The sequence below is a fragment of the Ovis canadensis genome, chromosome 2 (genome assembly GCF_042477335.2).
Source record: "Ovis canadensis isolate MfBH-ARS-UI-01 breed Bighorn chromosome 2, ARS-UI_OviCan_v2, whole genome shotgun sequence".
NCBI classification, from domain to species: domain Eukaryota; kingdom Metazoa; phylum Chordata; class Mammalia; order Artiodactyla; family Bovidae; genus Ovis; species Ovis canadensis.
In genome coordinates this window covers 105,704,045-105,727,376 of record NC_091246.1, presented here as the reverse complement: position 1 = coordinate 105,727,376, position 23,332 = coordinate 105,704,045, and the positions used below count along the sequence as shown (strand labels likewise).

General features: G+C 54.3%; 1 protein-coding gene across 2 annotated transcripts in view; it reads left to right on the top strand.

Annotated features, from left to right (window-relative positions):
* Nucleotides 1–262: 262 nt before the first annotated feature.
* The window catches only part of FAM167A (family with sequence similarity 167 member A), a 31,450-nt gene continuing 8,380 nt past the window's right edge, over nucleotides 263–23,332 (top strand). The window contains exons 1-2 of one of the 2 annotated variants that reach the window (XM_069574184.1): nucleotides 263–548; nucleotides 14,618–15,412. In XM_069574184.1, coding sequence (XP_069430285.1) covers nucleotides 15,044–15,412 — 369 coding nt within the window. In that variant the 5' untranslated portion in view covers nucleotides 263–548; nucleotides 14,618–15,043. Of the gene's footprint in view, nucleotides 549–14,042; nucleotides 14,137–14,617; nucleotides 15,413–23,332 lie in introns of those variants that run through there. The other variant, XM_069574185.1, reaches the window with a different exon arrangement.

Genomic DNA, 23,332 nt, shown 5'->3' with positions numbered 1-23,332 from the left:
CTCCTGCCCCCTCCACGCAGGCAAACTGCTGACAGTGGCAAAGCCACGTTGCCATGCTTGGAGGAAAACCGCCTTGGTTTCTTTCTTTCTTTTTTTTAAAGTCTATTTGGGTTTGGTTTCGTCTAGGGTTTGGGCCATTGCGTGCGGTTTGCTTCTACTCTCCCTTGCTCGGGTTGAGGTCCTGGCTGGGAACGAGCAGCTAGAAGGGCTTTAGGACCCGGCGCGCCCCGGGCCCCGGAGCCCGGGGAGGAGAGGCTTGAATGAGAAGCTGGAGGGGGATCTTGGCTGAAAGGACTCGAGGCGGAATAGCTCCGCTGTCGCCAGGCAACCGCCCTGACGCAACGCAAAAAAAAAAAAAAAAAAAAAAGTCCCTTAAAAAAAAAAGAATAGTGCTGAGAATTCACCGTAGCAAGAGAGAAAGGGAGGCAGAAGCCGGCTCAGCCCGGAGGCCGGGGCCAGAGGCTGCGGAGGAGCCGGGAGCCCGCTTCGGAAGGAGAAGGCGAGGACCTGGTGACACCCCTGGAGGGGGCCTCGGAGCGCACGGGAAGGTGGGTTCGCGGCTGTGCGGGGGTGACCCCAGGTCTGGGGGCCGGTCTAGAGGTGGTTTGTCTGTTGCCTTCGGCGCCGCCAGGGGAGGGGGCTCTTGGGGCACCGCAGGTCCGCAGAACTGGCAGTAGAGGGGAGCAGCGGGGACTGCGGGAGCACCCACCTCAGGGCACCCTGGAGTGGACACCCCGCACCCGCCCGCAGGAGATGAGGTCCTACCTCACCCTCTCCTGGGGGCTCACTGCCCTCAGCGGAAGTGGGACGGCCATCTCTCACGTCCCAGCTGGCCTCTTCCAGGGATAAGATCTGGGTGGAGATTTGAGCTTAGAGATATGAAAGGGAGAGCCCCAGTCGGTCTCTCCAGGTCTCCTCACCGCTGGTCACCTCCAAACCCACCTGGCCCCTTCTGTCTACTTCAGGCTCAGTGATGTGGGTGTTCCTGTCCCAAGGATGCAATCGCTAACTCAGGAGAAGTGACCCAAGGGCACTTGGGCCTGAGAGTGCTCTGAAGGGCTGAGGTCAGCGCGGTCAGCAGGAACTGCGCAGCCAGGAGGGCCTGGGGGAATGAGTAGCCCTGCGGCTGACTCCGGTCACTGAGAGAAGGCGGGCAGGTCTGTACAGCCTGTGGCCAGGAGGCAGGTGTCTGTGCACCAAGTCACGTTGACTGTTCTGCTTTTTTTTTTAAAAAAATCCCATTTTTTAAAAAAATCCTGTATCTGTTTCTCATTCCCTGTTTCTCCTGAGAAGATTTGGAAGGTGAGTTGATTCCAGGTTGTTAGACCACTGTCTCAAACCCACAGCCATGCTCTCTGGATTGTTTCCACCAGCTCCCAGCAGTTCTCAGTGAATCCCAGGTGGAATGAGCTAGATCCCGCCAACAGGGCAATCCCTAGAGTGCCCAAGGGAGGCGTGGTTCTAAAGCAGCTTCCTTTCCGATCCCCAGAGACAGTGCCACCGCCCTCCAGGCGGGATGCTGAGCTGGGCAAAGTCCTGGGAGAGCAGAGATGGCCAGGGCGCCTCTGCCTAGCCATGTCTGCGGGGTGGGAGCTTCTGCTGGCGGGTTTCTAAGGGGCTTGGCAAAGCAGCCAGGAGCTGTACTCAGAGTGCACAGTGATGACAGCTCTTCTTCCCTGAGTGCATTTGCCAGTCGGGCATGGCTTGAGAACCCTGCACACCCAGTGCCCATTTTATCCTCATGATCGCCCTTCGAGGAGACGTGATACCCCCATTTTACCGATGGGTCTCCAAGAGAGTCAGTAACTTGGTGCAGCGCGTGGGACTGGTGAAAGAGCAGAGAGATTCAGCCCCACATGCCTGACTCCTAAGACAGTGATCTCAAAGGAAGGCTTTGAACATCTGAGCAGAGAGGGAAGAAACCAGATGAAAAGCAGGCTGCGTGGAGGGGCTTGTCCTGTGACCTGGGAATGTCTCAAGGGCCCCGTGGAGCCAGGAGAGAAGCCAGGCTCTGCATTCCACCTAGCTGGCTTCAATCCCACTCCCCTGAAGCCAAGAGAGGAAAGGGTCCTCCCTCACCCCCTTTTCCTCTTTTCCCACTCGAAGACCCCCAACTTCTCATGTACTTGCTGTCTTATCCTCCCAGTTACATGCATGGGATTCCACTAAATTAACAGTCCCACCTCCATATCTACCAGCTTGGCCTTTTTCCAAGAGGGACTGTGGCAGGGAAGTAAATTCAGGTAGTGCCTAAGTATCGCTGAGAGAGATCCACTGAGCCCCAGCCCAGCGAGGAAGAAACTGCTTATCAGTCTCCTCACGCATGCAGGTGGCACTCTGTAGGTACATTTTGCTCATGGAAAACTCCCTTGGCCCCACAGGAGTGTCTGGAATTCCCAGAACCTTCTGGGAGCTGTGTCTTCCCCAGAAGTCGCTCTTTGTTTGCCCGGGACACAGAGCTGTTTGCAAAGGTGGAAGATGAGTGACGGCTGGAGCAGTCTGATCTCAGTTTCCTGACTAGGCGGGAAGGGAGTTCTCACACACGAAGTGGAAATCTTCTAGGCTTAATCAAGATGACTTTCAGCACACACATGGACTCTGGGATTTGGACCTGGGCGAGAAGAAAGGGAAGGCAAATTCTGAAGCAGAGCTCAAGGGGGTGCGCATGGACTAAACAGAGGGCAGTGGGCGAGTGGACCCGGAAGGATCTGGAGGTGGGCAAGGTGGTTAGAAGGAACTTTGTCATCAGCCTGCAGAGTCTGAGCTGCCCCAGGGGGTCAAGTTGCCAACGTGAGTTAGGAAGACTGCAAATGTCAGCTTCTGCATGGTTAGGACAGCTGCCCTGGTGCAGGAAAGCCCACCGCTGCCCCCTCCCCTGCGCCCGTCTCCCTTACCCCTCCATACTTCTCTCTGGAGAGGCAGGAAAAAAGAGGAAAACAGAGAAATTGTCAAGAGAAGTTAGCAGTGTGCAGTGCCCCATACCAATCTTTTGTCCTCTTGACGCCACCCAACAGCCACCCCACCCCACCCCCATGAAAACCTAGCCCATGAAAAGCTCCTTAAAGAAGGGAATGCAGAGCATAGGAGCTATTCTCCCTGTGGGCACACCGTCTAGGAGGGTAGGGGGACAGTGAACTCCCCACCATCATGGGCCACCTCACTCCTGGCCCCTGAGCAGCAGCCTTCACACAGCCCTGGGGAGGGGTGGGGTTCACCTCCTCCCAGGCACAAACTGAGCCCCACTTCTTCAAAGCCGTCTCCCCAGGACAGCCAGAGATTCCCTCAGGTATCCTGATTCAGAGGTGGGAGCTGCTTATGCATTCCCAGAGGCTTTGTCGTCAGGCTTGTCCCTGGGGACCTGGAAGGCCCAACTCAGAGCTGGTTTCCAGGGACATAATGGGCCCAGACAGGGACCTCCGCTGCAGCTGCAGCTCAGGCTCACTGAAGGCTGAGCAGCCTTTCCTCATTCCAGGAAGCCAGCTGGGCCTGAGTGTGAGCTGGCCAACTCAGCCCTGGGAGGCCAGCTGGGTGGTGCATGGTGAGGAGTACATAGGAAGGTTCTAGATCAGGGTCCTTGACCGGGCCCTCGTCATCCTTGTCCATCATCAAGTTACAGCCGCACTGTCCCCCCGTGAACATTTACATGTATCTCGACCTGGGGACATTGCTTTACTGACCTACGGGTTTGGTCCAGACTCTCAGGCTCTGTTGTGTTGCTGTTTGTTTACTTGTTTGACGGCAGCCACTGAAAACTATGAGTTGAGAGCAAACCTCACTATCAGGCTGAATGGAAATAGGCCTCAGACTGAATTCTGCCACCCATCTAGGCATTTTTTGAACACTTGTTTATTTACAAATGGGTCCAGCAGAGGTCAGACAGCCTGTTCTGTGAGCTTGGTTCAACTCACAGTCATCTATCTCTCTAGAAGGCCCAATCATACCTCCCTCGAGGTCTTGCCCGATTCTTTCTCCCTACCCTTTCATGAGTCAAAATTCATTTGGCCAGCATATCTTGAATACCTCTGTTTTCACCAACGAGAATGCATTTCTAATGTTTACTGTGTTAATTATCAAATGTCTGGTATTGAGCAGTAAGAAAGACACTTAAGCATTTGCCAGAGCCCCTTCTGGAGTAGGGAATCCTACACTAGGCTCCCGCCTGGGGTTGGGATGTCCCTTGTTGAATGCAGCTGGTTTCCGCTGGCCTCACAATACCACATGGAACATCTCATGTCTGTGAAGGATTTTAAGGTCAATCATTGACATCTCACCAAGGAAGCGTAAGATGCTAGCTCTGTTCTCAAGGAGTGCAGAGTCTGATCAGAGTTGCTGAAGAGAACAGACCATTTGTGCAGCCCAGAGTTCTGGTCTGACAGTAGAGTGATATTCTGCAAATTCTGTGGCACACAGAAATGAGCGAGCTAACTTCAGTGGTTTGGTAGCCAAGGAGTGTTCAGCCAAGCACTGTCATGGGTAGGAGGGGACTGTCTTACTAGAGGCATAATTAAGAATTCACATATAGACTTTGGATCCTTGCAAGGCTTTGCAATTGATTCCATCATGATCCCAAGGTCAGAGAATTAGTGTCAGGGCTTAGCCATCAACCCACACCCACCAACAGCCAGCCCTGCCTCATCCCTAACCTGTTCCATCTCTTTCTCCATTTCTTTCTCCAACTCCTGATTCCTGCCCTTTGTGATGTGTGAATTCAGGCAGCTCAGCATCTGGCTGTGTTCAGCTCATGCTGACACCAAAGGGGAGCAAGGTCACACATCCTACTTTCTGTTCTGCCCGGGGCCCCAGAGAGTGCAGGGCTGTGCTTTGGGGGAGCTGCAGACAGAGCTCCCACACGTCCTTAGTACAGGACTTGCCCAAACACAGGAAAACTCTGAGGGCCCTGCACCCCCCTGAGAAGTCAGCATGCCCAGACAGACTATGCAAGAAGCCAGTGAAACTTCCTAGGAAGTCCTTGCCAAACCATTAGGCTTTGGAACTTTCGATGCAGAGGGAAACAGAAAACCAGTCATCCCAACAGTTTCCCATTTGAGCCTGACCTGGTTGCTTCCGCTTATTTGAAGTTGAAGCCCGTTATCTTGTGGACTCAGATAGTCCTAACTCTGACTTGTCTGGGAGCTGAGACAAATGCCAACTAGGGGACCCTTGGGTGTGGGGTGGATACACCCCATGGGAGAGGATGCACGGCTCCTGCACCCTCAGCTGTGAGACGTTCCCTGTTCTTAGAGTGTCTGCTCAAACAGCCTTCTACTTTGATCTCTGCAAATTGCTGTAAAGGCCACTCTGCATCTGCTTTCTGCCCCCTAATCCCCGATGCCATGGCCTTTGGCCAGAAGAACCCCGCGGTCACATGCAGCGGTCGGCCGGGCAACGAAGGGTTGCCTCACCCCTCCTGCACATCTCTGCCTCGTCAGGGTTCTCATGGAGGAGAACCTCCGCCTCGGACTCTGTGTTTCCCATGGCTAATCCCCCCGCTCCCCCCGAGGGACCCTCAGATTCTCAGGCACTTTTCTCCCGCCTGTCGCCTGTCGGAGCCCAGCAGCCCTTTCCCAGGGCCTCGCAGCCTTGGAAGGGACACGGTGGCGGGGATGCTGTGTGGCCCGGCGGCCCCTCCTCTCCTTTCAGCCCAGCAGTAAATTACATCTGCGGCTCCCGGGAGCCAGGACCTCTTCCCAACCCGGGGGGAGACACAAGTCTTTTTCGGAGGTTTTCTCGGCCACCTCTTTCACTGGGGAAAATGATAGGAAAGGTCTCTCCATTCCCAGCCTCAGCGGGAGGCTTATGTGGCCTCTCTCTGCGGCGGGGAGCAGGCCCATCAATTATTCAGTGTGGACCGAGCTCTTTGAAAGCACAGAAGTCCTGACAAGTATTTTTATAGATCCTTGCCTGCTTACAGTGTCCCAGCGAGACAGAGCAAGCTTTCTCCGTATTTCAGACATTGGAAGCTCCACTTGGAGTCAGAAGATGTAGGTTCAAGCCCAGCCAGCTCCCCGAACGGAGCTGTGTGACCCCAGGCAAGTCTTGCAACATCTCTGGTTTGTGGCTTCTCTGTTATGTTCTCAGGAAGGTCTTTCCACCCCAGGTCATCGAGTGAGTATGGGGAGACGTTTGTAAACTGCAGTGTGATTTCCCAGTGCTTGTGATGGCCCCTGTGATTTCAGGTGTGGACAAGGGAGCTCTGAGTGATAACCTGAGGTGCAGCCATTAGCACAGCACTTGCAAACCAAGCTTCACTGGGAGAAACGCCTGGGAGAGCGCGGGAGAGTGGGTTCCTCTGTCCCTGCCCCCTGTGAGTGCGACTTCGTGACAAGGTGACAACCCCATGGGGTGCTGTGGTCTAGACTCTGCACTTATTGGCAGGGAACAAGGGTCAAGGCCATTGCCCCCAGACCGTGCATTTCAGAGGGGAGAAGCGAAACCCTAAGGGGAAGTGAGTCACCACAGTCACTCGAGTTGGTGGGGGTGGAGATGGGGTTCTTGGAGCAGACTCCCAGGGCAGGGACGCCTCTCTCCCACCCAGGCTGGCCCTGACCAAAGTGGGGGACCCACTCCCCTCCCCCAGCAGCAGCCCTGGGACCCCTGGAGCAGGCGGCGAGGGAGTGAGGAATGTAGCACCCCCAGCCTCCTTCCACCCGTCCGCTGGGCGAGAGGACCGCGGAGCAGAGTGAGACGGTGTCTGAACTAGGCTCAGAGACTTGTCGGGAGAAGGCAATGGCAGCCCACTCCAGTGCTCTTGCCTGGAGAATCCCAGGGACGGGGAGCCTGGTGCACTGCCATCTATGGAGTCGCACGGAGTCGGACATGACTGAAGCGACCTAGCAGCAGCAGCAGCAGCAGCAGCAGCAGAGACTTGTCAAATTCAAACATGAGGCTACATGGAAAGGCTTAAACATCAAGTTGAGACCAGCTTCCTAAACCATCTCTGCCCTCCCCACTCAGACTCACTAGAAACATTCTGACCTTGAACTTGCAGGGGGTCTTCTACTGGGCAGGAAACCATCTGGAGGTGTGAATTTGTTCACTGGTTCACAGCACCACCATCCTCAGCGTTTAGTGAACACCCGCTATTTGCAGAACTCGGAACACAAAAGAGAAAGGAAGGTCCTTCCCATCAAGGAGCTAGACGGTGGTCAGGGAGCCTAGACGCTCTCACGGTTCAAGGTCACACAGGCCTTGGGTACAGCGCGAGTGACAGTGCTGGGAGCATTCAGAGGGTGGCTTGGAAGGTGGGGTTTCCTAGAGGACTTTGGAGAGGAGACTAGCCCTCAGATGAGCTTCCAAGCAGAGCTCTAGACCCAGCGAAGAGAAGGGCGTCCCTCAAGGGCCAGTGATGGACAAAGGATAAAACCGACTGTCAGAAAGTCTTCCTTCTTTCATTCATCCTATCATCACTTCTTCACTTGTTCATTGAGTTTATTGAGCACCTACTGTGTGCTTGGCACGGTTCTGAGCGCTAGGATCACAGTGGTGAACAAGATGAGGTCCCTGCGCTCGAGCTTACGTTCCCATGGGTGACACATTGATCACTGTGTGATATCCTAGTTATGTGAGTGGGAAGAGCTACAAGGAACAAGGAAGCAGGGACATCCCAGTGGGCTGGTCAGAGCTGGTGTCTGTGGAGGTGGCATCTGAGTGGTGGTGTGAGATCGGGGAGAAGTCAGTTGATAGAGCAAGGCATGAGGGCGGGGGGCACAGTCTCAGAGTCTTAGAGGAAATGGCTGGAGTCTCACGGTGGTTTGGGGCAGGAGGAGGGATCTAGGCAGCCAAGGGGTGGCTTTCTGGAAGTGAGTGAAGGGTTCTCCTGGTGGCAGCTTGCGGCCCCTGAGGAGCACATCATGGGTGGATGGGAGGAACCCAGGTACCACCCCACTGTCCTCACCAGCCTCCCCCACTGTGCACATCCAGAGCACAACCGCAATAAAGCCCACCCCACCACACACATGCGCACGTGCACACACAAATGCATAGACACACACACACACAATGTCCCAATTCATGCGCCCCCACCGTGCACCCACAGTTGGTACCCAGGGTCCTGTCTCTGCACCATGTCTTCCCCATCTCAGGTGCTCCCAACACCAGCTTTGACCAAGACCAGGAATAGAGATGAGCTGGGAAAGAAGATCTGTGCAGGGCCAAACCAGCAGTGTCCCCTCCTGCCTCGGTCTCCATGGCAACCTCAGAGGAGGCGAGAAAACACGCTCTCTGGCAGCTCCTGGAAGTGCCCTGGAGACTGTGGGTCGCTCCATGGGGCACAGGGCTGTGTCCCCCAGCCTCTCACCCCGGTTGTTAGGGCTCCCACGAGTCTACAGAGCACAGATGGGGTTTCCCAGCCTCCATCGGCCACCGGAGGTCAGTCCTGAGGCCCAGCCCTGGGCTCTCCATTTAAAATAAGCATCAGGGTTTTATGACGAAACCCCATACTGAAAAGCCAGCCTCATCACAACTCCACCTCTGTGCCCCACACCTACTGACCTGTCACTCACCTGGAACAAAGAGGGATTCGCTGCTTTAGAAGAGGAAAGAAAAAGATTCGGCTGTGAGTCATGGCCTCAGCCACCTTGGAAGTTCATACTGTGAAGTGCAGACTACAGAGCGCTTTCCCCCGACTCTGTCCTTTCAGCCCTGCGGGTGGCTGCAGGACAGACACTGCAGCCACTTCATTTTCAAAAGAGGGGCCGAGACCCAAGTCTCCCAGCTCCCACTGGAGAGGGATCGCCCCCTCCCAGAGGACGGCCCTGCAGCGGGAAGCGGGGGTCCCTTTGTCTTCAGACCCGGCAGCCTCTGACCTGCTCTCGGGGCATACCTGTGGGCGGAAGGTGGGGCTCTGTAGCCCTGCTGGGAGGTGGCCGGCGGGCCTGGCCTGGCTAAGGCCAGAATGGGTGCTGCCGCTCTCCTCCTGCTTAGGTGGCCCCTCCGCCCTGGGCCTGAGCCCCTCTGATAGGTATTTTAGGCCTCAGGACACAGAAAACACAGCCACAGGGAGGCTCTCTTTTAGGGACTGGCGGGTCCAGCCTGACTCAGGAGAAGGTGGATGAGCAGAGGCGGTGGAAGGCACAGCAGTGGACCCAGAGCCAGAGGTGCGGCCCCGGGAGTGGGCCCCGCAGCTGGGTCTGTCTTCTGCAGGGACGTTTCCACAGCGAAGAACCGGCTACGCTGCGGCTGGGGCCCTCACAGGATCTGACTTTCCTCAGCAAGGCAGATCTGGCTAGGATGGGGCGCCTTAAGGGGACCCTGCATGTTTCCCAGTTCTCTGCTGCTGGAGGCCAGGGCCAGCCTCAGACGCGTGTGCAGGAGAGCCTGTGCTGCGGGTATCCCCCCAGTGAACACCAGAGCTTGTCAGCTGAGGCACGGGGACCCACGGGTGGCACTTCTGCTAGAAGGAGCAGCAGAAGTGTAAATTTACCCGTATGGAAAATTCTTATTGCATCCTCATCAAGCATTACCCATAGTAGGTTGTAAATTAGCAAACAATCAACTGTGGATGCAGGTGGAGTCTTTTTTTTTTTCTTCCTAAATGTTTATTTATTTGGCTGCACTCCCTCTTAGTTGAGGCATGTGGGATCTAGTTCCTCCCAGGGTTTGAACCTGGGCCCCCTGTGTTGGGAGGGCAAAGTCCTAGCCAATGGACCACCAGGGAAGTCCCTGCAAATGGACTCAGTAAAAGCTTCTTTGAGTGGACAGAAGTCATCCAGCCTCAACTGGAGGTGGCACCGTCCCATCTAAGGGACACGTAGAAATGGGGGGAGAGTCTTTTGGTCTTCATCTTATTTTATGACACTGCTTAGCCCTCAGTTATATGCCTTGGCTCCCCAAATGAAGTGTTTGTCCTCCTCATTTCCAAGAGTCAGCCCTCATGAGGCTCAGAGTCCAGTGGAAGAGACCGTGGAGAAAGTTCCTGGTAGAAGTGCTGTGGTCTAAGAGGGACACCGAGCCCACTGTTTGGAGCCAACCTGGAGCCAGACCACAGGGGTTCAGTTCCCGCCTTTTTAGTTGGTTCTGTGACCTGGGGCTGGCTACTCTACCTCTCAGGGCTTTGGTCTCCTCACCTCGGTCATGGAGACGGTGATAATGCATGCCTCGTGCGGGTATTGTGAGGACTGGACATGTTCGTGCATGCGAAGCTCTTAGAACAATGCCTGGCTTGAGCTGCTCCGAGGAGATGTGACCTAATCTTGCTGTGATGACATAATTGTTTCCCCGATGTGGTCTCGTGGCATTGCGGGGGCACGTGCAGCATGGGCAAGTCGAGGAAGACTTGAAGGGGGAACATTCCTGAGAACTGAGATGTGGAAGGGAGCAAAGGGCGTTCTGGGCTGAGGGAAACAGCTTGTGCAAAGTCACAATGGCCGTGCGGGGGCCTGGGATTCAGTGTTGGAGAGGTTTGTGTATCACGGAGAAGAAATGAGTCCCTTCTAGTGGAGAACCCCAGACTAGAAGCAGTAGATTGGAGCCTGGGGATCCAGAGTGCTGGAGAGAGTGACTGAGACTTTCTTAGGAAAACACGGGGCAATGGGGGGTGGGGGGGAATACTTCCCTGGTGGTCCAGTGGTTAGGACACTCCCAATGTAGGGGGCCTGGGTTCAATCCCTGGTCAGGGAACTAGATCCCACATGCCGCAACTAAGACCCAGCACAGCAAAATAAATAAAAAGTATTAAAAAAAAAAAAGAGAGAGAGAGAACAAGTGTCCCATGAGAGAGAGAGAGATGAGAGAGAATGGGTCTTCAGCATCCTTCCTGCTCTGAGAGCCCATCTAGGAAGCGGGTTTGGAAGTTGTCCAGGAGGATAGATTAGGTCATCTTGGGATGAGATGTTGACCGCATGACTGGGCTGCACCCACCTGACTTCCCCAGCAGCCGGGGCATTAGCTCATGGCTGGCACGGCGTCCTTTGTAGCAGCCACCAGGCGCCCAGAGCGAGCCAGGAGCGTGTTTGAACAGCAGTGCTTGTGTGTGGTGTGGGTCCCAGGTGCTGACACGTCACCACTACAGGAGCTGATCGCCCCAGGGCTTGTCTTCTGCTTCAGGAACTTCAGGTTCTCCTGCAGCTCAGTGGCTGCCTGGCGGGGCGTGCCCAGGCCTGGTGGGATTACCGTCCAGCCTTGTTTTTCTGGACGTCCCGGGTCCTGGATCTGGCAGCCTTCTCTGGCTTCTCTGCTGGGGCTCTCTTTGCCAAGTCCCCAAAGAATGCCACTTCGTCTCAGGCTTACTGTAGACCAGGCACTGTTAAGGGCTTGATATTTGTCACCTTGCCTAGTTTTCACAATGACCTACAAAGTTGATAGCATTTCCCTCGGGGCCAGCTTCATGAGCAAGGGACCTGGGCAGCCCCACAGGGCCCTGTCCTTGGGATCACGCTCTGCTGTTCCTGTCTTGAAAATCTTAGTACTTTTTTTTTAGGCTGCCCCTCAGGTCTTAGTTGTAGCATGTGGGACCTTTCACTGCGGTGTGTGGACTCTCTAGTTGTGGCTTGCGGGCTCGGTAGTAGTGGCTCTGGTTTAGTTGCTCTGCGGCACGTGGGATCTTAGTTCCCTTACCAGGGATTGAACCCGTATTCTCTGCATTGCAAGGTGGATTCTTAACCACTGGACCTTCAAGGAAGTCCCCAACCTTGTTAGTACGTGGTAACAAGGTGCCCTTTTACATTTTGCACCAAGCCCAGCAAACTACATAAGGAGTCCTGATTCTCCCCATTTGTCAGGAGAAGACAGAAGCACGGAGTGGTCTGAAGCCACATGCCGAAGATCACAGAACTGGGCCCGTGGGGGACTGACGCCAATGCCTATGCCCCCTGGAGGAGGCTGACCCAAGTCCCTCAGCCTTCCTGAGCTCGATCTTCCCATTCTTGAAATAGGGCGATACCACCTGCTCCTCACTCCCCCTGTGGCTCAGCTGGTAAAGAATCTGCCTGCAGTGTGGGAGACCTGGGTTCGATCCCTGAGTTGGGAAGATCCCCTGGAGAAGGGAAAGGCTACCCACTCCAGTATTTTCCCTGGAAAATTCCATGGACTGTATAGTCCCTGGGATCGCAGAGCCAGACATGACTGAGTGGCTTTCACTTTCGCTTCTTTCACCTGCTCCTCAGGGCAGCCATGAGGTTTGGGGGAGCAGACAGACACAGCAGGGGAGCCTCGTGCGCTCACGCTCAGCGGATCAGGGATCAGCACGGGCTGACTCCCACAGGCGCGCCTGCTGATACCGCCAAGTCGTCCTGACACCGTCTTGGAACTGATGCAGAAACTGCTGATTAAAATAAGCTCCCCACCCCCAGGAGGCAGCTACACACGAGAGTGGTCAGAGCTGTTTCCCCCGAGAAGGAGCACGCCTCCTATCAGGTCCTCCCTCTGCAGGGAGGGTGCAGCCGGCAGAAAGGGAGGCAGACAGACGTCCCGGTAGCTTCTTCTGCTCACAGATCTCAGGGCTCATCTCCTTAAAAGGCTTTGCTGTAAATCGCCAGCACTCCTCTGTCAGTGGAGGATGCCTGCAGGGTAAAACCACCCTGGGCACACTCCAGCCAGAATCTGGCACCCCAGCAAAGAGGTGGACGGTGCCTGGGAGGGGCCCTTGCTGCTGCTGCTAAGTCGCTCCAGTCATGTCTGACTCTGTGCAGCCTCATAGACGGCAGCCCACCAGGCTCCCCCGGCCCTGGGATTCTCCAGGCAAGAACACTGGAGTGGGTTGCCATTTCCTTCTCTAATGCAGGAAAGTGAAAAGTGAAAGTGAAGTCGCTCAGTCGTGTTCGACTCTTAGCAACCCCATGGACTGCAACCTACTAGGCTCCTCCATCCATGGGATTTTCCAGGCAAGAGTAGTGGAGTGGGGTGCCATTGCCTTCTCCAGGGAGGGGCCCCAGACAGAGGCTAATGGGTCTTTAGATTTGGAGAGATTCTTGAGAAGCCTAGATGACAGGGAGGCTGCATAGAAGGCCCCCATGAGAATACCCCCCATTTGCAGGGTGTGCTACACCTACAGAAAGTCCACACAAGCCTTAGTTCTGCCAGTGTCCCAAACCTAGGGGGCTGGTCTTGTCACTCTCCATTTTGCAGATGAGGAACCTGAGGCTCAGCAAGCCTGGCAGCACCTACAGCTAAGCGATCTGACTCCAAGTCTCATGCCTCTGTGCCAACACCTAATGGTTCTCAGCCCCGGTCCTCTCAGATCACGTGGGGAACTTTAAAATATGCTGATGCCTGAGTCTGGCTACAGACTAACTGAGTCAGTACCCCTGGGCCAGGCCTGGGACTCATGTTGTGGAGGTTCCTCAGGGGATTCTCATCTGTGTGACTGGAGCTGAGAGCTAGGTTTCTCTGCCATCAGCGGGGGGAAGATTTCTTTTCATTCCTGGAGCCAGGTGCAGTACATCCCTCTGGTCAGATGCGATCTCAGGAAGAGGTTGCAGGAACCGTCCAGAGAGGCAGCAGGCTCAGCTCTTGAATAACTCCAAGCCCAGGCAGGAGATGAGCCCACGGCCTCCCGAGTGGCCCAGCCCTCACTCCATCGCCCCTTGCCTGGTTCCCATCACCCTAGACACACAATCACAATTCTTGGTTCCAGTTTTTCTCCTTAGGCGCATCCAGGTCAATACAAATCTCTTCATTCCCCACCTTTTCAATACCGAGTGTCCCCTCCGGGCTGCAGATGTCTTCTTGTTGTTTTTTTGTCCCCCATGTAAGCTTTATCTTGGACGTTGTTCCCCGTTCAGTCTTTTGCCCAACCTCATGCCCTCACACAAATTTTCAAAACTCACCCTGAAAACCAAGGACTCTTCTTCTCTGCCCAAATGAAAGCTCTCCCACTCTGATGGCCCACCTCCACCTGCCTAGACCCTGTGGGACACGGAGGCTGGGAGCCCAGGGCCTGATTCTGGCTCAGTTACTTCCCTGCCTGCCTGTGATGGGACAAGGGCCTGGCTCTCACCTCCTCCACGGGGGTGGGAAGGCCGAGTCAGATCAGAGAACTGCAGCCCCAGCCCGGGAGGTGCTGCTGTGTGGGCATATTAGGTGAACGTGAGAACCATCTTTGCAGAAGGTGAGTCATGGCCTCGCTCCATTTAACAATCCACCTGAGTGCAGCCTGCTCTTTCTCTGCAGGTTTCTTGCTTCCTGCTCTGCTGAGGTGAGGTAAGGTGTTGTCCTTGGAGAAAGAAGCTGAGGGTGTGCAGTAGGACTCGCCCTGAGGAACCGGAGCCTAGGAAGGGGCTGTAGTGGGCAGGGTGGGGCGGAGTCAGGGGTCTCTGGACCCAAGGCTCACCTGAGTCTGCCTGGGGACTACCCTTTCCCTCCCGCTGGCAGCCTTAGCTCAAAGAGACCTGAGCCTGCGTCCTTACTAATCACTGGGAGCTCTTGGGTGAGCCATGTAACCTCTGGAGACTCTGACTCCTCATGCATAACATGGAGACAAAAATAAGTAATTATAGACTTACAGGGAGGATTAAATGAGATAATAGGGGTGGAACCATTTCCTAAATGGTAAGACACTGTACAAAGTCCAACTTTACTGCATCGACTTCAGGTACTAAGCCTCTCTGAGCCTCCGCGTCCCCTCCTGAGACTGCGTCCAAGGGAGGGGTCAGCACTGACATCATTCCAATCCTTCCTGCAGGTCCCACACCAGTCAGCAGCCTCCCGCCGCCTGCCCTTCCTGCGAAGGGGACCGGGTCCATCCTGCATCCCCACTGGAGTCTGATCTGCCTGCCCCTCCAGCACTGATAGATCTTCTTGGCAAAGCAACCCCCAAAGATTCCTGCTAATGCTTGTCTGTTCCTGCCTCTTGCAAAGCATGGCGCCCACAGCACTCCAGGAAGCCTCTTAAGCCCTGAACGTCGGCAGCTGCTCCAGTGGACACTGTGCGGGTCCCCTCTGCCCCCTCTAGACTCCAGGAGCCGTGCCCTTCCTAGCGATGCCCTTGGGAGCCTCGGCCCCCGCTGGATGAGACCCTTCCAGAGCAGGACCCGATCTTGCTGCCCACCAAGAATCCCACGGCACCTTCCACCACCTCTCATGTCTGGCTGTCCGGGCAGGTTCTAGAATGTCTGTGCCCCAGATCCAAGTAGAAGAAGTGGCTGGTGGGGAAGAAGGGCCGGCAGGAACAACCCCACCTCCAGATGACCACCTCCGGAGCCTGAAGGCCCTCACGGAGAAACTGAGGCTGGAGACCCGCAGGCCTTCCTACCTGGAGTGGCAGGCCAGGCTGGAGGAGCAGACGTGGTCCTTCCCAAGGCCGGCGGCCGAGCCGCGGGGCTCTGCGGAGGAGGAACCCTCGCTCCTGAGAACGAGGGCACTCAGGCCGCATCCCCCACCTAATGGGAGGGCGAACCCGGACGGGCCACCGCCCACTGGCAAGCTGGAGGGCTTTGAGAGCATCGACGAAGCTATAGCCTGGCTCAGGAAGGAGCTGGTAAGTAAGTGGCTGTCCAAGCCTTTCTCTGTCTCTGTCTTCCCCTGCTAATTTCACATCTTCCTATTCAGACAAGGGTGGGCCTCATTATTATGTAGGTCCATGTGGTCCGTGTGTCCATCAGCCCCCAACCACAGTACTTACAGAGAGCGTGAGCCCGTGTTCTGAAGGTGTCCCCAGCCTTCCTGATGCCACCCCGAAGCCACAGCATTCCACACTGAATGGTCCAAGAGCTGAGCGGTCCAAGGAGCGAGTGAGGTGCTTGCTGTCAGTTGCTGATCCTCCTAGAGCCAGGTGAAGTCGGGTCTGGCAGAAGAGTCTCTTGTACTCCTTCCTGGACTGTGACTGTGCCTCCTCCTGTCTGAAACCCTGTCATCCTGCCATCCGCCCTTGTGATCCTTTATTCGGCAGCCACTCTCCCCACGGCGCTGTGCTGGGCAGTGGGGCTGTGTAGCTTGGGCTCAGCCCAGCAGTGCACATTGAGGGGTGAATAGGGAGATGCCTGGGGTGACATGGCTGATCAGGCCTGGTGGGGCTGAAGCCTTTGGGCTGAGCCTCGGAGACTAGAAATGGCCAAGAAACCAAGGCTTCTCTGGTGGCTCAGAATGTAAAAATCCGCCTGCATGCAATGCAGGAGACCTGGATTAGATCTCTGGGTCGGAAAGATCCCCCGGAGAAGGGAACGGCAACCCACTCCAGTATTCTTGCCTGGAGAAGCCCATGGACAGAGGAGCCTGGTGGGCTACAGTCCACAGGGTTGCAAAGAGTCTGACACGACTGAGCAACTGACACACGGGATGAGAGGGCACCCAGGTGGAGTAAGTGTGAGCACTGGGCGTGCATTGGGAGCTGGGACCAGCAGCTCAACTCTTTTTCTGCCCATGCCCATGGCAGACTCCATCAGTGTGGTGCTCAGCTCACGAGAAGGCGGGCAGAACTGTGTCGTTTGGCTCTTCTTAACCACTGCACTATATGATGTCTTCCAAAGGCAGTTTTGTTCTGTGGCTCCTAAAAATGTCAGTTCCCAAGAGATGTCGGCAGGCCGTCAACAGAACGTGTAGGGTGGGGCAGCGGGAGAAACAAAATCGGCGAGAGTCCAGCCCTTACACTGTGGTCCCTTTGAATCCTAGAGCAGATCTGTGCAATCGCTATTATTGTCTCCATTATACAGATGAGTAAACTGAGGCTCATAGGAGTCAGACGACCTGCCCAGAATTATATGACTAGTAAGTGGTGAACTCAGCCTTTACCAGCGACAGCAGAGCTTTGGGGAGAGAGGCCGTGGGTGAGGGGGGTCCCCCCACAGGGCCCTGTCATCGGGCAGGCCTCTTCAGGTGGCAGGTAGAGAAACTCTCAAAGCAGAGACTCTCCAACTCTAATGGGAGGATTCTGATCCTGTTAAAATGAAGATTCTGATCCTACAGGAAGGAAATCCATGATTCTGAATTTCCAACAAGCTCCAAGACAGTGCTGTACTGCTGGTCCACGGACCACACTTTGAGAATCTAGGACTGAAAAGCAGGCAAGACTGGGGTCAGAGAACCAAGACAGGACCTCAGAGGGAAGTCCCAGGACCCCCAGGCTTGTGCCCAAAGCCCTGTCCCCGCCGCATCTACCTTTCAGGCTTGGGCTTCCCGAGTTAAAGTCACAGCATCCCATGCTGAGTGGTCTACAAGCTGAGTTTGTTCAGAAGACCGTGAGCCTGAGGCCAGAGCAGCCCTAATGCAGATGGGCAGGCAGGCCAACTGAAATATGCAACTCTGCTTGCTTCTAAGATTAAACACTAACAAAGGCCACCTATAAAATCCTTTGCTTGGCCTGAAAACAGAGTTGAACGTTTGATCAACATGCCCATTCTCTAGTTTTAAGTCTCAAACACCAGACTTCATGTCATTGTTTTCTTAATTTGTCATCTATTAACTTGTTGAAGGTGTCATTAAAAATTACCCATTAAAAAAAATACTCATTTCAAAATTGGTTTCAATAACCTTTGTTTTATTTTAAGCCCAGAGTCAAGTTTTCTCTATACCTGGGTGGACTCTCTCTGGCAATTTGTCAGGCTCACTTGCAAATAGGTCTTTTCTCTTGATGTGGCCAAGGAAACCAATTAAAAATCTGCAATTCAGTCAGCCGTGTGGCTGTTTGCCCTCCACGATGCCAAACTCAGTTGCTTAGGAGTTTGGGCTCAGTTGTGGGTTTGTGCCCTGAACAGGTCTCTGTCTTATCCTGGGACAGTTGATGCAGCGAGTGAGGTGTGTGCGTGCTCAGGCGTGTCTGACTCTTTGGGACCCCGTGGACTATAGCCTGCCAAGTTCCTCTGTCCATGGGATTTTCCAGGCAATCATACTGGAGTGGGTTGCCATTTCCTCCTCCAGGGGATCTTCCTGACCCAGGGAATGAGTGAGGTGCTTGTTGTCAATTGCTGACCCTCCTAGAGGCAGGTGAAGCTGGGTCTGTAAGGATGGGTGGTCCACTCCTGCCTCCTAGGAGGCCCGTTCAAAGGTAGAGTGACTGCTTGAATGCTGGTTTGTTTCCAAGGCCAGAGAGGATCCTAGCAGCGCCAGCAGGGTCTGCCCTCCCTCTCAGCTTTGACTGCAGGGCAAGTTCAGGCACTCCTGACAGCCCCAGGGACTTACAAGCAGTGGGTTTCCCTTCAGAGTCACTCACTGTGGGTGGAAGGATGGTGGGAATACTTAAAACCCTGCTGGCACTATCTCTCCAGCCAGCAAGACCTGACCTTTGGTTCCCCGAGTGTCCAGGAGAGGTGTTGCCACCCAGCCATGGCAGACAGTGCTGCCAGCTCTGTACTGGGCAGCTTCGGCCCCCTGACTCCCCAGGTTCGCTCTCTTGGAAGACAGACTTGGAGCCGGGTGAAATGACCCTCTGTGACTCGGCTTGATCCGGGTTGCTCCCGCTGCTAGAGGTCACAGCCTCCAGGTTCCCACCTCCAGAGTAGCCTCACTAGGTGGCCAAGGAGCCTGGAGTTGGTGATGGGGGCAGGGAGGGGGTGGGCAATGCTTCAGGAAGGGGTCAGCTAAAAAGGGCATGGCCCTGAAGCTGTGGGACTCAGCCCTCTAGCTAAGCCTGGAATTCAGAGCATCGCGAACCTCTGACCCCAGAGTCCACAGCCCAAGAGGAAAAGAGATGGTCCCTTCTGCCTTCTGTCTTCAATCCTAAAACATTCCCCTTGCCAGCTTGAAGGATAAAGGAAAGGGAGAAATCGTCTCCTTGGCCTGTGCAGAGCCAAAACTAAAACCCAAAAAATAAAAATAATAATAAAAAAATCCCAGCTTCCTAAGTGCTTGTCTTTGTGGCAAGAACCCCTGAGCATCAACAGATATTTTTCTCTAAGCCTCATGCAGGTGTTTGATCCCCACAGACAAAGCCTCCCGCCAAAAAGGTGTTTATGGTTGTTAGAAAAAGGAAAAGAAACCTGCCAGGTTTTAATAACTGTAAGGCCTGCTGTGTCAGGAGTTCTGTGCCCACAGCTCAGGTCCAGCTTCTCCAGGTTAACCTTCTCTTGCCTGTGCTGCCCGCTTGACAAGCATGTGACAAGGGTGTCCACACACTGCCCTCTGAGGCCAGTGTTATCCATTGCCACTGAATGATAATGGCCGAAAGACAATTCAGGCTCACTGAGCATCTTCTGATGCGGATGGAGGTGAGAGGCATGAAGATGATACCCACATTAACCCTGCCCACCTAGGAAGCATCTTATGGTCCCCAAAGCACTTTTACATGCAGTATCTAAGTGAGAAGAATTGGAGGTATTCGCTCTTCCCATTTTATGAGAAGACTGAGGCTCAGAACGATGATGAGCCTGAGGGTCAGAGAGTTTAAGTAACTTCTCCAAGGTCTTACACAGGGGTGTGACTAAGCCAAGACCCGCATCTCCAGGCTTTGGACCCAGATCTCTTCCCTGGGTACTGGGTACCAGTGCTCACATCAGATGTTCAAGTCAGTGGGGCCAGGAGTTGTCAAAAAGCCTGCATTTAAAATTCTTCTGATCTCAGAATGGGACCCCTGTTATAAGCAATGTCTGGTAACAACCCTAAAGCAGGGATGGGGGGAGCCATGCCTGGAGCATGGTGAGAATAATTAGTTGCTCAGAGCCGTCCAGGCTGGGTGCTGGCTGAGACGAGGTATGATGCACAAGGGTTTCTAGCCCTAGTGTACGTTTACTCACGGCTCCTCCACGTAGCTGGGCTTTCTGCGTATTGTTCCTGCAGGAGGAAGGCTGTCCTGTTAATCTGGCCACACACTGCCAGATTTGATCAAATAAAGAATTGATCAATAACCTCAGATATGCAGATGACACCACTCTTATGGCAGAAAGTGAGGAACTAAAAAGCCTCCTGATGAAAGTGAAAGAGGAGAGTGAAAAAGTTGGCTTAAAGCTCAACATTCAGAAAACGAAGATCATGGCATTCGGTCCCATCACTTCATGGGAACTAGATGGGGAAACAGTGGAAACAGTGTCAGACTTTATTTTTTTGGGCTCCAAAATCACTGCAGATGGTGACTGCAGCCATGAAATTAAAAGACGCTTACTCCTTGGAAGGAAAGTTATGACCAACCTAGATAGCATATTAAAAAGCAGAGATGTTACTTTGCCAACAAAGGTCCATCTAGTCAAGGCTATGGTTTTTCCAGTGGTCATGTATGGATGTGAGAGTTGGACTCTAAAGAAAGCTAAATGCAGAAGAACTGATGCTTTTGAACTGTGGTGTTGGAGGAGACTCTTGAGAGTCCCTTGGACTGCAAGGAGATCCAACCAGTCCATCCTAAAGGAGACCAGTCCTGGGTGTTCATTGGAAGGACTGATGTTGAGGCTGAAACTCCAATGCTTTGGCCACCTCATGCGAAGAGTTGACTCATTGGAAAAGACTCTGATGCTGGGAGGGATTGGGGGCAGGAGGAGAAGGGGACAACAGAAGATGAGATGGCTGGATGCCATCACCGACTTGATGCACATGAATATGAATGAACTCCGGGAGTTGGTGATGGACAGGGAGGCCTGGCATGCTGTGATTCATGGGGTCGCAGAGTCAGACACGACTGAGCGACTGAATTGAACTGAACTGAACTGAAAGAATTGATAAAGATGTTTCCCTGGTGGCTCAGCAGTAAAGAATCCACCTACAGTGCTGGAGACAAGGGTTCGATTCCTGGGTTGGGAAGATCCCCTGGAGGAGGGCATGACTACCTACTCCACTATTCTTGCCTGGAGAATTCCGTGGACAGAGGACCCTGGCGGCTACAGTCCGGGGGATCACAAAGTGTGGGACACAACTGAGGGGTTGAGCATGGGGAGGTAGCCAGTGCCGTGTAGAGGTTCTGTGGCAGGAGGAGTCCAGCGTGGGAGTCTCTCTCACCCTTCACGGTTAGGGGACAAGGGCTGAGCTGGGCCTGAGGCTGTTGGCATGGGAAGGGTTGGTTCTGAAAGAGGGGACACAGGCCCAGCATGGCTGCTTCAAAGGGCCAGGGGCTGAGAATGGGGGCCCGAGCAAGGAGAGAGCGAGGGAGCCAAGAGGGCTGGTTGTACCTTTGAAGGGTTTGCAGAAGGGGAGAAACCTGCCCGCTGGCCTCTTGACTGAAGGGCTGAGTGCAGAGAGCGGGAGGGAGGCAGAGAGGCGGCTGGTGCAGGTGAGAGGTGAGTGTGGGCGTGCTCACCTGTGCCTGGCAGCAGTGCCCCTCTCTCCCCTCTCACTTTTGAAAACAGAATTCCTTTCTTGGGCGTACGGTTTCCAGGGCTCCCTCTTGCGCAGGATGTATTCTTATGAGGTAGGGGAAAGGGACGAGCAGAGGGGGTCACATCACCTGCCAGAGCCCCTCATCTCCTTTTGGGCTGGACAGGAACTGTCTGTGTCCATTCCGGCCGCTGCAGGTGGAATTGCTAAGCCACAGATAGTCAGTTATCACGGTTCCAGAGGCTAGAAGTCTGGGATCAGGGTCCCAGCATGGTCAGGAGAGGGTCCTTTTCTGAGTTAAAGACTTCTCACTATGTCCTCACACGATGGAAGGGGCAAGGGGACTCTCTAGGGTCTCTTTGATAAGAACAGTAAATCTTTGTTCTTTGATAAGGACAGCCCCATCATGGGGCTTCCCTGATGGCTCAGTGGTAAAGAATCCACCTGCCAATGAAAGACGTGAGTTTGATCCCTGGGTCGGGAAGACCCCCTGGAGAAGGAAATGGCAACCCACTCCAGTTTTCTTGCCTGGAAAATCTCATGGACAGAAGAGCCTGGTAGGCTACAGCCCATGGGGTCGTGAAGAGTCAGACACAACCGAGCGACTAAAGACCAACAAAGCCTTCATGAGGGGTCCACACCCCGCACGACCTCACCCCCTCCCACAGGCCCACCTCCTAACACCAGCACGTTGGGCATTAGGGTTTCAACATATGGGGAGGGGTGGACACAAAGATTCAGATCAGAGCAGACTAGAAGCCAGAGGCTCTGGGTACAGACCAGGAGGCCAGCAGAATGCATCACCACATTCTTCTCAAAGGTCAGCCTCACCTGTGTAACTGGTAATTTGGCCTGGGACCTTCCAAGTTTGAAAATCAAAGACCTTATCATAGAGTGTGTAGGGTATGACTCACCACTGGTGACGGAGAGTCCCTGGTAGGGCCTGAAGCAGCTCCTGCTCTCTGTCCCAGCTGCGAGGCTCTGCTCTGACTTCCCCTCCCAGCAGACAATGGCTCCAGGGGGATCAGGAGAGCACCTTGGAGGAACCCCCCCAGACACAGGATGGGAGCTGTGGTACCTGCCCCCACCCTCACCCCCTGCCAGCGACATCAGGGGACCTGGCATCCAGCCTGTACCCGCCCCAGCCCCAAGGCGGGGGGCTGCAGGGTAAGAGGAGGCTGAGAAACATGTTCCACCCTCTCCCCGAGTTGACAGCATCTCCTGGAAATCAATTCACAAACACAGTTTGGTTTCTAGGGGTGTCTGAAAAAAATTTTTTAATTTTTCCCAGCATCTGAGATTGCCGACCAGCAGCACACTTCAGTGACAAGCCTTGCTTTCTTTCCTCACAGCATGATTCTGGCTCTTTCTGAGAGGCCAAGATCAAATACAGAGTCATGTTTTGTCCAGGCTTCTAAGTGTGTGTCTGAACAATGCTGATTAAAACAGTACTGGACCTTTAGTTAAATCACGAGACAGGTTACAAAAACTGTTCCCAAGTTTCCAGCATTAAGTCCCATAGAGAAGGGAGCATGTGTCTGAGAGAATGGCTTGAGCTTTATACCCAGTCTCTCTTCAGCATCAAGCAAAGATTAATTGTAGCTGTTAGGCTGGGCTTCCCAGGTGGCTCAGTGGTCAAGAATCCGCCTGCCATTGCAGAAGATGCAGGAGACTTGGGTTCGGTCCCTGGGTCGGGAAGATCCCCTGGAGGAGGAAATGGCAACTGACTCACTGGAGTGGGTTGCCATTTCCTTCTCCAATGCATGAAAATGAAAAGTGAAAGAAGTCGCTCAGTCGTGTCCGACTCTTTGCAGCCCCATGGACTGCAGCCCACCAGGCTCCTCCGTCCATGGGATTTTCCAGGCAAGAGTGCTGGAGTGGGGTGCCATTGCCTTCTCCAGCAATGCTAGTCAAATAAAGGCAAGAATTCCACCATCTAGGTCCTTCTAGGTTTGGAATATGGAGATTGGACAGGGCCTTCCAGTTTTGAGCCTTTATTAAAAAGACAGAGACGCTGGCCCTAAAACCTGGTCCCAGTGACTCCACCATCCATGCGGGCTTAATGCTTGCCCTGGCAAAGGCTCAGCTGTAGGACATGTGATTTGTAGTTCCCCCTCCCAGGGTGGCCTGTGGCCTCTGTGGGATAACGATATTTACAGGATTCTCAGAGGCGCAGCCTGTAACTCCAGAAATCCTATAATTAGGGCATAGTGAAAGGGTGTGTTCCCAC